Raw genomic sequence first — 15,547 nt, forward strand, 5'->3', positions numbered from 1 at the left:
TCCTTAAATTAAAATCACTTAATTTTATAGCCCTATCAATTAGTCCTTTTATTAAGCCAATCTTTTGACTGAATTCATGATGTGAGTTATAATTTAGATATTCACCAGACCATGTTGGTTTTCTAAACCAATCTGTAAAAATGTTACCATCAGGTTTTTTTTTTTAATCGAAATGTCTAAAAATTGTATGGTATTATTATTTTCAATTTCATGTGTAAAATTTAAAGAGTCTTCTACATTGTTAAAAGTTTGAACAAATTCATTAATTTTGTCAGTAGAAATTATAGCAAAAATGTCGTCGACATATCTTTTATATATTAAAGGTTTGAATTTAAAATTTTTAAGGGCTCTACTTTCGATATCTTCTAATACTAAATTGGAAATGATCGGAAATAAGGGAGAACCCATAGGACAACCAAAAACTTGTTTATAGTATTTGTTATTAAATGCAAAAATAGTGTGATTTTGATTGAGATTTAATTTTTCTTCAACAACATCCAAGGCCAAATCTAAAGGTATATTGTCGAACATGGAAACAACATCTAGTGAAATCATGGAATAAGAATTTGGAATTTTTTGATTTTTAGACAGTTTTTGAAGTCCCAACTATCTTTTACAAATGAATCATTTTTTCCTGATACTGGTTTTAAAATTCTGGATAAGTATGAAGCTAAATTATAGGTCGGGGAACCTATGGATGAGACTATTATTCTCCATTTTAAAACAGGTTTATATACTTTAGGGAGAGCATAAGCTTTTGCTACGATGAAACCACGTGTTTTTAAAATATAGGACATTTGATCATTAATACATGTTTTTTGTTCCCATCTTTTAATAATATCATTACATTTCTCTTCTATAGAAGGTACCAAAGATGTTTTTACTTGTTTGTATAAATTTGTATTATTTAGCATTGTTTCTACAGTTTTTTTATAATCATTGAAATTAGAAGCTAAGGTGATATTTCCTTTATCCGCTTTGACAAATATAATGTCCTCATTATTTGATTGGAACTTTTTTACTTTTTCTATTTCATGTAAATTATCTTGATTTTTAAATTTATTGTTACGCATGATATTTAATTAAATGCAAACAATGTAATAAAGTTTACATAGGTGAAACTGGCAGGAGACTAAAAAATAGAATTACAGAGCACAAAAGAGATTGTCGAATAGGAAACCAAAACACAGGACTATCGAAACATGCATGGACACATGATCATTATTTTGATTTTACTTTTAACAATATAAAAATATTAGGAAAAGAAAAAAACACATATAAAAAGAGAATCTTAGAATCAATTTTCATTAAAAAATACAAAAGGAACTCCATAAATTTACAAACTGAAATAGAAAATTTTGATAATACGTATCTAAGTATTTTAAATATTAATTAAACTTTCATTCAGTTCTGAATTAAAAAATATTATTGTCAGTTTATTCGACGTTATAAGTTAAACTAAATGTAAACACTTTCCAATCGTTTAATTCACATTATTTCAGTATCATGCTCAGTTTCGAGCTCGGTAGACCTTGGTTTATCCACAATACGTGTTCAAAATGAATTTTAAAATTAAAAATTTTCACACAAAAATTTTTAATAATCTACATATTATTTAAGTATGACTACAGAAATTAAAAATAATTTTTTTTAAACAAATAGTGATTATGAAATGATATTTTTCGATTGGAAAATGGAAAAATACTGACTCAAATATGGATTTAATATTTATCAACAAAAAAAAAAAATTTTATTATGACCCAAATTGTAAGTACATTGTTAAAACAAATTTTCGATTACCTTTATAAAAAAATTTGACTTTTAAATATTTATTTATTAATTACTATTATATTATTAATTTTAGAATACGCAAAATATTTTAAACTTGAAGAAGGCACAAAATGTGGCCGAAACGTTGTTATAAACTAATTTTATTAATAAATGATCGTATGACCGAAGATTTAAAATTGAAATTTTAATTTCAATGTTTATTACTCTACAAATGAAATATATCATTGCCTTATCCACTATATAAGGTATATATATATATAACTTTTCCACCTGGGTAAGCTAACATCAAAGAAGAAAATTTTGACAGAGCACATATATGTTAGAAAATTGATAAACGACAAGTTTACCAAACGTTTATCGGTCACAGAGGCAGGTGCGTACGCGGTATTCAAGAGAATCGTTCGAAACTTATTTGGTGAAAAAAAGTGACGATCAAAGGCGAATTGCCGTTAATCATCTGAGAAAGTACAGTAAAATAGGCATACGAATATCGTTAATATCGATGATACGAGAGACGAGCAAGGAGAGCGGTTACACGATGATTTACAGAGAATTGAGAAAAACTGCAAGGTGTTTTTGAATGAGGGAATGTCAGTGATCATTTTTGTTCACTAATGCTTCAAACTGTCCCAAGTAAATACAAATGTCTTACTTTTTCTGCACTTTATTATTGGTATTTATTCAAATAGAATGGCATTTATGTTCACAAATCAATAAAAATGGCTGAATCATTTATCTCATAAACCTGACCTGATAGCAAAAAACGGATACCGGATTCGTAATCAACGCCAAAAAATACCTTTAAATTCCTCTTGGCTGCTCTGGCCCATAACCGTATAAACCTGTGTACCCGGGTACCCAGTCACTGACAGGGTGGTTAATAATTTAAAAATAGTATGACTTAATTATGTCTTAATCTTGTATTGTAATTCAAAAAAGTGATAAAGCACCTGTCTCTCTTATGATTTATGAACATTATCCTGCTTAACTGCAGATGTATACTTGCAAGATGCCATGTACATTAAAAAAAACGCGATATTATTTTCAGCTGCGAGTCAACGAGGAAGGGGTCAAATGCATCGAGGAAGAGGGACACAGAGTGGGGCACATCATCCCCAAGGTGGGGTACAACAAGTTAGCAAACGGACAAGATGGTTCGTGGCTATCTACGATTATGACCCCACGACTATGTCGCCTAATCCAGATGCTTGCGAAGAGGAATTGCGATTCAATGAAGGGGATGTTATCAAGGTTTGTTTTCTGGCATATGATACTAAAGTTTCTTCATAATTTTTAAGTCCGCCTGTCTGTGGATCAACGTCGGCCTTATTTTTTTTTAATTAAAGGGATAGTGTGAATAAGAATAAAATAGAACGTAGCTGGGTTAAAATAGTAGAAGTTGTGACAACTGCTCGAAGCAATGATTCGAGATGAATAGGAATGTTGCCATCCGAGCCAAGGTAGGGTGGTATTCACTCGAGGTTTGAATCACTTACGCGCACGCCTAAAATTTGCATGATATAAACGTGGAGATTGATCGAAAGCGTCAGATTGAGGAAAAATAATAAATTTAATTACAAATAAATTACTAAGGGATAATAAATAAATATGTGACCTTCCGAAAAAGGGACCTTACGGGCCAAAAATCGATTTTTAGGTTTTTACACCAATCGATAGTTCTTGAGTTGCTCTTTCATTTGCAAAAATCAGAATTTTTTTAATTGATTACTTTTTTTGTTATTAAGCTGCAAACATAGGCATGATAAACGTAGTCAGAGACCGAACGAGAGGCCTCCCCTACTACTCAAATGCCCTGCTTGCGGACTCGGCTACGAACAATGTCTCCAGAACAGTGTCTCCAGAACGTGGGATTTTTCGGCCCCCACCACTCTCCCATCTGGGAGCGACATATTCAAACGCAGTGTGTCGGTGAGTCGGCTCTGTTAAAAGCTGCGAAGCCCAGCCTCGTGTAAAGCCGAAAATGCACGAGCAGGAATCCGAGCTCTCCCGACCTCATGAATGACGATCTAGCTGCTCCTAATATTTATTCAGGTTTTGAAATCCCGAGTTACCATAGAACCATTAGGCTTATTGCGAAGAGGCAAATATAATAGAACTTAATGTTAATAGATATAGGAGACAAGACTTCTGGATCTAAAATGTTTCAAATTTAGTGCTGCATGCCTTAGTCATATTTTTAGTAAACAATGGATTTTTAACAAATAAAAACGAATTTTTGACCAAATAGTTAAATTTTCAACCTAAGAAATTGCTTTTAAGAATACATTTTTTAACTTAAACATTGTAGTTTATACTGAAGTTTGCAGTTGAAAAAATTAATTTTTAAACCCAAATAAATGCAATTTTATCAACAAAAGAAATTAATTTTTATCTAAAACAAATTAATTTTTAAAGAAGAATAATTCGCCAACAAAGAAGATAAATTTATAACTAAAAAGAAAAATTTTCAACAAAAAAAATTGTCAACATAATTGTTCAATTTTCATCTAATGAAACGAATTTGAAACTAAAAAAATAAGTATTCGATCAAAAATGGACTAATAAAATTTTCAGACAAAAAATGGAATTTTCAACAAAAGAAATTAATTTTTAACTAAAATTATAATGTTTCAACGAAAAATTGAATACATAAATTGTCAGTTGAAAAATAATTATCAACCCCAAAAAATCAAAGCTTCAACAAAATATTTAAATTCCCAAGCAAAAAATTAAATTTTCAAACAAATATTTTAATTTTCAAACCAATAACTTTATACCAAAAATAGAGTTTCAAATTTTTCAAAATCAATTTTAAAACAAAAATTTTTGTTAACTTTTTATTTTTGTTAATTTTTGTTAATTTTTGTTAAGATAAATTTTCAACGAAAATCGGTTAAATTATCAGTTTAAAAAATGAATTTACAACCATCACTATTTTAGAGCAAAATAGTTTAATTTCCAAAAAATAGATGAACTTTTAACCGTTTCATACCAAAATAAAAGAAGTTTCAACAAAAAATGCATTTCCATCCAAAGAAATGAATTCTTGATTGAAATGGATGAATTTTTAAACAAGAAAAATCATTTTCTACCAAAAAAGAAGACTTTTTGACTGAGAACGGTCCATTTCCTACAAAAAAAATTCAACCAAAAATCATAAAATTAAATTTTTAGTATAAGAAAATGTTTTCTCAGCAACAAAAAAATCGAATTTTCAACAAAAAAGTTAAATTATCAACCAAAATAGTTATTTTAAAAAAGTTTCATTTTCGATGGAAGAAATGAATTTTCAACTGAAAATTGTTTTTAAAAAAACACACAATCGAATTTACAACAGAATAGTTCAAGTTTTAAACATACAGTTAGATTTTCATTTAAAAATTATTTTTCAACCAAAAATAAAATGGAATGAATTCTGAGAGAAAATTTAAAAAAATATCACAATTTTTTAAAATTATTTCGTAGATTTTCCATATTATATAATTTTAGAAAAAATAAGGAATTTAATTCTTATTAAGCCTTCTTGCGCAATTTTGTCGCACCATTTTTTGTTGTGTTTATGTTGGTTTGTAAAATTTGCTTTCAAATTTTAGTAAGCTTACGAGATATTCAGAAATTTTAAAACGATTAAAAAATAATTAAAACTTAAAAAAAAATGAGGAAAAATTTAAATAATTCTTAAAAATTAGAAGATTAGAATGTCTGAAAATATTAGAAAAAAGAATTATTTTTCTAATACTCGTTTGAAATTTTTTAATAATTTTTATTTTAAAAAATGTACTTTAAAAAAAAATCAAAAAGATTTTAAAACACATCAAACGATTTCCTAAAATTTAAAAGAAGAGTGTAGAAGGTTTTAAAGCAAAATGTTTCAATTTGATAAGATTAAAAAGTTTTAAAAAACATAAATAATTCAGTAATTCAAGAAATATTTAGAAGAATGGAAGAGATTCAAATCTAAGCTTGAAATTTGTTTAAAGTACATTTTTGAAAATAAAAAATTCCTAAGAACTTTCACACGATTATTAGAAAAATAATTCTGTTTTTCTAATCTTGTCAGACCTTTCAATCTCTAATCTTTAAAAATTATTCAAAATTTTCCTGTTTTTTTTTAATTCTTCAAAATAAAAAAAAATGCCTCCAAAGTTTTTCAGATGCTTTTATATTCCTTAATTTGTCTAAAGTTAAGTAATGTGGAAAGATTACAACATTTTTCTTGCAAGACATTTTATGTACTTTTTAGACATTTTAGGAAATAATAAAAAATGTTTTGTAATCTTTTTTCAATTTTCTGTTAGAATTCATTCCAAAAAAATTATTCGCTTATCGACTTTTATTACTATTTTTTTCATTTTACATACGTATCTATTATATCTTATCAAAATTTAATATAAAAGTCTGAAATGTTAAGTGTATTTAAATACTACAATTTTTAATGTTTCCATATTTTTAGAAATAATTCAACAAATTGTATGTATATTTAAAATAAACTTTTTTTAAATCTCATTGTACTTATTCCAAGTTAGATTTTTTGAATTTTGAAAATTTATATAATTACTTATTCTGATTGAAAATGATTGAACCTCTTACGATTGTAATGTTAACGAATTAAAAAATGTTGATTTTATAACCTCTTACACTCTTTTTCGAAATTTTTGGAAATTGTTTCATGTGTTTAAAAATCTTCTTTAATTTTCTTTTAAAGCACATTTTACAAAATAAAAAATTATAAAAAATTTTCACACGTTACTTAGGAAAATAATTCTTTTTTTCTAATCTTGTCTGGTCTCTTAATCTTTAAAAATTATTCAAATTTTTCCTGATTTTTTTTTATTTTGCAAAATTAAAAAAACATTGCCTTCAAAATTTTGCAAATACTTTGACAATTTTTGACGCATTTTTTAATGTTTTGAAATGCTTTAAAATAATCTCCTAGAATTAATTTTTCGAAATATAATTTTATTTTAATGATTTCTAGGAACCTAAAATAATTTTTTTGATTTTCGTGAAAACTTACAAAGATCTTGAAAAATCTTTACAAGTTTTAATTTTATTCGAATCCTTTCAAAATTTCTGAATATCTCTTAAACTTTCTCAAATTTGAAAGTAGATTTTTAAAGAAACATATAATTTAAAAAATTGTGTAACAAAATTGCACAAGAAGGCCTAATAAGAATTATGTTCCTTAATTCAAGATGTGACAAAATTGACTCATTATCTTTTAGATTTTTCACAGGAATTTTAAGAAAAATAATTTTATCTCCTTGAAATCTTTCTGAATTTCCTTAAAGCTTATAAAGTGTATTTTTTCGAAATTTTAAAAAATCTACATTTCTAACAAATTTAAGTTTAAAATTAAATTTGAATCTCATTCATTCTTCTTAATATTTCTTGAATTTACTGGATTATTCACGTTTTTCAAAACTTTTTAATCTTATCAAATTGAAACATTTTGCTTTAAAATCGTCTACACTCTTTCAAATTTTAGGAAATCGTTTGATGTGTTTCAAAATCTTTTTGATTTTTTTTAAAGTACATTTTTGTAAATAAAAATTATTAGAAACTTTCAAACGATTTTAATTTTCTCTCAGAATTCATTCCATTCCATTTTTGGTTGAAAAATAATTTTTTAAATTAAAATCTAACTATATGTTTAAAAATTGAACTATTCTGTTGTTAATTCGTTTGTCTGTTTTTTTAAAAACAATTTTCAGTTGAAAATTCATTTCTTCAATCGAAAATGAAACTATTTAAAAATTAAAGTTTTTTTAAAATAACTATTTTGGTTGATAATTTACCTGTTTCTTTGAAAATTCGGTTTTTTTTTGTTGTTGAAAAAACATTTTCTTATATTAAAAATTAAGTCTATCATTTTTGTTTGAATTTTTTGGTAGGAAATTGACCTTTCTCAGTCAAAAATTCTTCTTTTTTGGTAGAAGATTATTTTTCTTGTTTAAAAATTCATCTATTTTAATCAAGAATTCATTTCTTTGGATGAAAATCCATTTTTTGTTGAAACTTCTTTTATTTTGGTATGAAATGGTTAAAAGTTCATCTATTTTTTGGAAATTAAACTATTTTTGCTGAAAAATTGTCTGTTGTAAATTGATTTTTTAAACTGATAATTTAACCGTTTTCCGTTGAGAATTTATCTATTTTGTTAAGAAAAATTGTTCTGTTTTAAAAGTGATTTTGAAAATTTTGAAATTCTGTTTTCGGTAGAAAGTTATTGATTTGAAAATTAAAATATTTGTTTGCAAATTTAATTTTTTGCTTGGGAATTTAAATATTTTGTTAGACTTTGATTTTTTGGGGTTGATAATTATTTTTCAACTGAAAAGTTGTCTATTCAATTTTTCGTTGAAACGTTATAATTTTAGTTGAAAATTAATTTCTTTCGTTGCAAATTCCATTTTTTGTCTGAAAATTTAACTAGTCCATTTTTGATCGAATACTTTTTTTTTTAGTTTAAAGTTCGTTTCTACAGAAAAAAATTGAACAATTTTGTTGAGAATTTTTTTCTTGAAAAATTTTCTTTTTAGTTATAAATTTATCTTCTTTGTTGGCGAATTATTCTTCTCTAAAAATTAATTTATTTTAGATAAAAATTAATTTCTTTTTTTGATAAAATCGCATTTATTTGGTTTTAAAAATTAATGTTTTCAACTGTAAACTTCAGTATAAACTACAATGTTTAAGTTAAAAAATATATTTTTTAAAGAAATTTCTTAGGTTGAAAATTTAACTATTTTGTCAAAAATTTGTTTTTTATTTGTTAAAAATCCATTGTTTACAAAAATATGACTAAGGCATGCAGCACTAAATTTGAAACATTTTAGACCCAGAAGTCTTGTCTCCTATATCTATTTACATAAAGTCAATTATATTTGCCTCTTCGCAATAAGCCTATTGGTTGTAAGGTAACTCGGGATTTCAAAACCTGAATAAATTTCAGGAGCAGCTAGATCGTAATTCGTCAACGTGGGATTTTTCGGCCCCCACCACACTCCCATCTGGGAGCGACACATTCAAACGCAGTGTCTCGGTGAGTCGGCTCTGTTAAATACTGCGAAACCCAGCCTCGTGTAAAGCCGAAAATGCACGAGCAAGAGCCCGAGCCTCCCCCCGACTTCTCGATTCGTTTTCTGTGGCGAACTAACTGGCTATATGGAGGAGTTTTCAAGTATACTGAATTCCGCAGGGTGTCAAGAGAATGAAAGTTCAGGAAATTTTGCTATGTTCTATAATTTTAGAAAAAAAAATAAAAAAATAAATTCTTATTAGTCCTTCTTGCCCAATTTTGTTGAACATTTTTTTTAATTTATTTTTTTTTAATTTTGAAACGATTAGAAAATAATTGAAATTTGTAAAGATTTTTTAAAGCATTTTTTTAGGTTCGACGAAAATGAAAAAAAAAAATTTTTAGGCTTCTACGCATAATTAATATAAATTTTTATTTTGAAAAATTAATTGCTAAAAATTCCAGTACATTTTAAAGTATGTTTAAAATTGTCAATTAAGAATCTGAAGATTTTAAGGCAATCTAAATTTCTAAAATTTCTAAAAATTTGGAAACATTAAAAATGTTTATTATTTAAATACACTCAACATTTAAGATTTTTATATTCAATTTTGATAAGATATAATAGATATGTATGCAAAATGAAAAAATAATAATAAAAGTTGATAAACGAAGGACTTTCAGATAATGAAAAATAATGAAAGAAACTCCTTGGAAAAAATGTAAATAATTGTTTTTGAATGAATCTTAAGAGAAAATTGAAAAAGGATTACACAACCTTTTTTATTATTACATACAATGTTTAAGAAGTACATAAAATATTTTGAAGCAAAATTTTGTAATTTTTCCATATTACTTAACTTTAGAAAAATTAAGGAACATGATTCTTTCAACTTTGAGTAAGTTTAAGAGATATTCAAAATTTTTGAAACGATTCGAAAATAATTAAAACTTGTAAAGATTTTTAAAGGAATAATTAACATAATTTTTTATTTCAACCAATTGATTTGAAAAAAATTATTTTTAAACATTTCAGAACATCGCAAAAGATTTCTAATATTATCGAAGCATCTGAAAAACTTTAAAGGCATTCAATTTGATAAGATTAAAAAGTTAAAAAATAATTAAATAATCGAGTAAATTCAGGAAGTATTTAGTAGAATTGATGAGATGCGAAAAAATGTAAACTTTAGAAGTGTTTTTGAAACACAAGATAAACTTTAGGAACTCTAAAAGATATTCGCAAGGACTCAAGACAATAAACAAAGTTTCTTAAAATGCTTGGGAAAATTTAGAAGATTGCAAGGAAATTTTTTTCTATATTTTGAATGATTTTTTTAATTTGTGATAAAAACTCGACAGAGTTACCAATATCTTGAAGAATTTAAAACGTTTCAAATAGATGAGAAATTTTCCTAATATTTTTTAAAATCCTATAAAATAAAAATAAAACGTATTTAAAATCTCCTAGGATCTTTTTTAACAAATATGACATATTGGAAAATCTGTTTTTAATTTTCCTAAGAATCTTATAATAATAATTTATATATAAATTTATAAATAAACTGATAATACTTATTATTTGTATATAAAATCTTTACAAAATCTTTAATGCCTTAAAATACTTATCTCAAAATTACAACATTTGGCTTTTACAATTTAATTTTAATTGTAACATAATTGTTATTGGAAATTCATTCATCATATTGCAAATTTTACACTGAAAATTTATTTCATGGGCTAAGGTAACCACCCACTCTCTCCAAGAGGGAAATTCATCGAACCATGTCATCTGAAAGCCTTTTAAACAGAATTACCTCAAGAAAATCACTCAAATCTATTCTAAGAGTCAGTTCTACGGTCCTAAAAAAATCTGTAAAAGATCGAAAAAATAGAGTAAATCTAAATAAATACCTTTTGCGCCAATAAAGTCTTCCCACACTATCTAACATTTAGGTTTTCGGTTTACGATACAAAATTTGAGAAAAGTATGAAGAATTCCGAGACTGTAGACTTCCCAAATAACGCCTAACGCGAGATTGAACTCTTCTATGATATTAAAAGATAATTGCAATTTGTTTTTGCATGCCCCTTTGTTAGTTTGTTATTTGTTTTGATGTCCGATTTGACCTTCTATCGCCCGCTGCAACAAGTTGCGTTCGCAGCCGAGAGAATACATGCATATAGGGCAGCGTTAAGATTGATGTTCGCGATTTAAAACATTAATTCTCTTTGAATCATGAAATCAATTAAATTACATTTTTTGATATATTTTATTTCAACCTTAATATTCAACTCTGTCATTGGAAGTTTTCCTTTGCTTAAAATTCGCTCGATAAACGAAGCGCTTATAGGTTGAATTTAATGATTTTTGTGTTTGCTATAAAAAGAATTAACAAGTTTTATGTTTATTAAAGTATTTAAGTTTTTCTTCTCTAGATAGTTTTAGAAAATTTATTCACTTAAACTAGTCTTAACAGAATCCAAAAATGGTGAAAATGAGCTAAGTTAGCACGAGCGGAATTAAACAATATTTAAAATTTTTTGTTTTCGCAAAATGTATTTTTTCCAATTATTTAAAAAACTGACAAACCCACAAATACTTATAGAAAAAGAAAAGGATGCGCCTGGAAATTGTGTACAATTATCGGTCTTTGAAATTCGAATTATTTTTATCAATTTACATTCACCAGAATAAGTAGTGAAATAAATTTTGCAAAATGCAACAAAAAAATCCCTGTATGCTTAACCTTAAATATATACTTTGTTTACTTGAAATAAGTTGTATGTAATTTAAAATAAATTATTTTAAGTACATATAAAATTTGTTAAATTATTTTCAATAATTTGACAACATTGAAAATTACAGTATTTAAATAATATCAACATTTAAGATTTTTATCTTAAATTTTAATAAGATATAATAGATATATATATATATATATTTACATAAAAGAGGTTCCTCAATTCTCAAGTGTGATAAGTAAGGGAACTGGCGTCAATTAAGCATCCATAATTAATGGAAAATTTGCATTTTTCCATTTGAGTTAAAAGAACTTATTACTTGCACGAAATGAGATACAAATTTTCCTTTAAAGGTGGTGTGGAAAGGAGTTTCATTAAAAAATGTGTGTGATTTTCTGAATAGACAACTGCATGCATTTTTTAACTTTCTTATTTTTATTTTTTAAGTATCTTTATTTTTTATTTTTCAAATAATTGCATACGGAGTATAGTTTTTATATGAAATTTCACGGCGGTTTATCGTACCATTTTTGACCCAAGGCCAGAATCTAGAGAAAATATTCTAAAACTATGTTCATTAGTTATTACGATAATATACAAAAATTCTTTCCTAAAAAAGATCCTACTTCATCGTCACTCCAATGGGAATCGAACCACAAAACTTCTGATTTCCGGTCAGGTGCTTTTCTAATTAAGCTATACTATACAAAAACTTATCTTTAGAATTTTTGTCTCCTTTTAAAATAACAAGATATTTCTTCACCAAATAAATGTTGTCAAATTTATTTTACAATTATGTACAATTAAAATAAAATTCTAGAAGATAAATTTTGTAATATTGAGATAAGTATTTTAATACAATAAAGGCTTTGTAAAGTTTTCATATTTATTGAGAAAGCAAATGAGGTCAAGTTAATAACCTTTTGGCTTTTTCTCTTAAAATCCTGAAAATTGTGATTATAGCCTAAAATAGCATAAAAAAGGTGTATAAAAAAATAACCTAGAGGAATTTAAATTCTCTTATTTTATTGGATTTAAAAAAATATTAGAAAAATTCGAGTCTTTTTAAAAGATATTTAGGGCATTTAGAAGTTTGGAAGACATCAATGAATATTTCATAAATCTTGAGACATTTTTTTAAGTTTTTAAATATTTCTAATACCTTTCAAACAAAATAAAATCCAAAAAAATATTTTTAACTGACTAAATTTTTCTTAAAATTTTAAAAAAGCATTCAAGATGTAAAAAACTGGACTTATATAATCTTCTAAATTTTTCAGAGGAATCTTAAGAAAAATAATTTTATCTCCTTGAAATCCGTCGAAATTTCCTTAAAGCTTCTAAAGTTTATTTTTTTGAAATCTTCGAAAATCTAAATTTCCAAAAATTTAAGTTAAAAATTAGATTTGAATCTCTTCCATACTTCTAAATATTTCTTGAATTCAAATTTTTCCTGATTTTTTAGAAGTTTTAATTATTTTTTAATCGTTTCAAAATTTCTGAATATCTCGTAAACTTATTAAGATTTGAAAGTAAATTTTTCAAAGCAACATTAACATAACAAAAAATGGTGAAAAAAATTGCCCAAAAAGGTTTAATAAGAATTAAATTCCTCATTTTTTCTAGAATTATATAATATGGCAAAATTACGAAATAATTTAAAAAAATTGTGATCTTTTTTTAATTTTCTCTCAGAATTCATTCTATTCCATTTTTGGTTAAGCTATTTCGTTGAAAAATTGTTGGTTGTCAATTTATTTTTTAAACTGATAATGTAACCGTTTTTCGTTCAAAATTTATCTATTTTGTTAAAAAAAATTTTTTGTTGTTTTAAAATTGATTTTGAAAATTTTGAATTTCTGTTTTCGGTAGAAACTTATTTGTTTGTTAAAAATCAATTTTTCACTAAAAATATGACTAAGGTATGCATCACTAAATTTAAGACATTTTAGACCCAGAAGTCTTGTCTCCTATATCTATTTACATAAAGTCAATTATATTTTCATCTTCGCAATAAGCGAATAATTTTAAGGTAGCTCGGGATTTGAAAACGTGAATGAATTTGAGGAGCAGCTAGAAGCTAGATCGTCATTCGCGAAGACGGGAGAGCTCGGGTTCCTGCTCGTGCATTTTTGGCTTTACACGAGGCTGTACTTTGCAGCATTTAACTCGGGAAAGCTCGGGTTCTTGCTCGTGCATTTTCGGGTCTACACGGGTCTACTTCGCACGCCTCTTTAATGCGTGTATTTTGAGGTTACGTTACTTCAAGTATAAAATATATATTATATAAATGTTAATACTATTGTATATATATATTAATGATAATATTATAATTATGTTATATTTAAGAAATTGGTGATATTGGAATTCATCTCGTTTCGATAAAAACTCAATTATTTGATTGAAAAAATAATTATTATGTTGAAAATGTAACTATTTTGTAAAAAAGTCCTCTTTTCTATCAAAAGTTCAACTACTTTGTAAAAAATTTTATTCCTTATATTTGAAGGTTCATCTCTTTCGTTGACAATACATTTTTGAAACTGAGAATTAATCTATACCATTTTTGGCTAAAAAATCATGTATTTTGTTAACAATTCGTCTTTCTTTGTAGAAATTAAATTTATTTGTGAAAAATTTATACTTTTTGCTTAAAAATTACATTTTTCGGTTGAATTATCAACTGTAAATATTTTTTGGTTGCAAAGTCATTTCGTTGTAAATGCAACTATATTGTTAAAAATTAAAATCATAATTTTTAGGTGGAAAATTCGATCATTCACTTAAAGTTGAACTACTTAGTAAAAAAATTAATTTTTTCTTATTAAGGATTCATAATTATGGTTGAAAATTCAACTATTTTCCTTTAAATTATGTTAAAAATTCAGCTTTTTGTAGATAATACTCTTTTTGACTTTAAAATTTAAAAATTTATTTAAATTAAATTGACCTTTTTTAGTAGAAATTTAATCTTTTTGGTTGAAAATGTATCATTTTTGCTCAAAAATGCAATTGTTTGGTTAAAATATGGACTGTACATCTTCTTGCGTTTAAAAGTCGATTATTTCACTAAGAGTTGAACTACTTTGTAAAAAAAATACGTTTTTTTTAACAAGGTTTTATCATTATGGTTGAAAATTTAACTATTTGGTTGAAAGTTTAACTCTTCGATTGAAAACTCATATTTTTTGTTTAAGAAATTCAACTTTTTGTAGATAATTCTTCTTTTTGACATTAACATTAAATAATTTCGTTGAAAATTCATGTATTTTATTTAAAATTTGTCTTTTTTTGTAGATCATTAATTTTCTTGGTGGAAAATTCATCTGATTGGTTGACAATTCAACAACTTTGTTGAAAATAAATTTTTCCGTTAAAAATGATTTATCTTTATCTGAAAATGTAACTATTATAGGATTGATTAAAAATTAATCGTATATATTGGTTAAGTTTGAAAATCGATTTTTTATATAACATTAATCTTCTAGGTCAAAAATTCACTTTATCCCTTGAAAATTTAACAATTTTATTGAAAATTCGTTTTTTTCCTCGTTCAATTCAATTTTTTTATCATAGCTTTTATCTAGAAATCGAACTATTCCATTTTTGGTTAAACTTTATCCTGTAAATTGTATTAGTTAAAACACCAATTATTGGTTAGAAAATTAATTTATTTGTATTCGATTATGACTTGAAATATTATTTCAGTATAAAAAATTGTTATTTTCAACCCATTCAATTTGAAATTTTTTAATTAAAAAAAGAAAATTTAGTTAATCATCAGCAATATTTGACCGTTGATTAAAAACAATCCATTACAAACAACTGTTAAAAACTATACAAATTTGAACAGAATGGTTCGAAATAGAAAAGTTTTTTAATTTTAGGAAAAAATCTAATTAACAAAATATATCAATTTTCAACCCAAAAGTTTAATTTTTAACAAATTAAATTAATTTTCTATCAAATAATTGGTGTTTTAACTAATAC

General features: G+C 25.4%; 1 protein-coding gene across 1 annotated transcript in view; it reads left to right on the top strand.

Annotated features, from left to right (window-relative positions):
* LOC117170250 (peripheral-type benzodiazepine receptor-associated protein 1-like) overlaps positions 1-15,547 on the top strand; it is a 212,871-nt gene that overhangs the window by 122,292 nt on the left and 75,032 nt on the right. Inside the window, exon 12 of the mRNA XM_033356885.1 lies at positions 2,840-3,042. Within this exon, the coding sequence (XP_033212776.1) occupies positions 2,840-3,042 (203 nt within the window). The remainder of the gene's footprint in view (positions 1-2,839; positions 3,043-15,547) is intronic.

The sequence above is a fragment of the Belonocnema kinseyi genome, chromosome 3, assembly GCF_010883055.1.
Source record: "Belonocnema kinseyi isolate 2016_QV_RU_SX_M_011 chromosome 3, B_treatae_v1, whole genome shotgun sequence".
Classification (NCBI taxonomy): Eukaryota; Metazoa; Arthropoda; class Insecta; order Hymenoptera; family Cynipidae; genus Belonocnema; species Belonocnema kinseyi.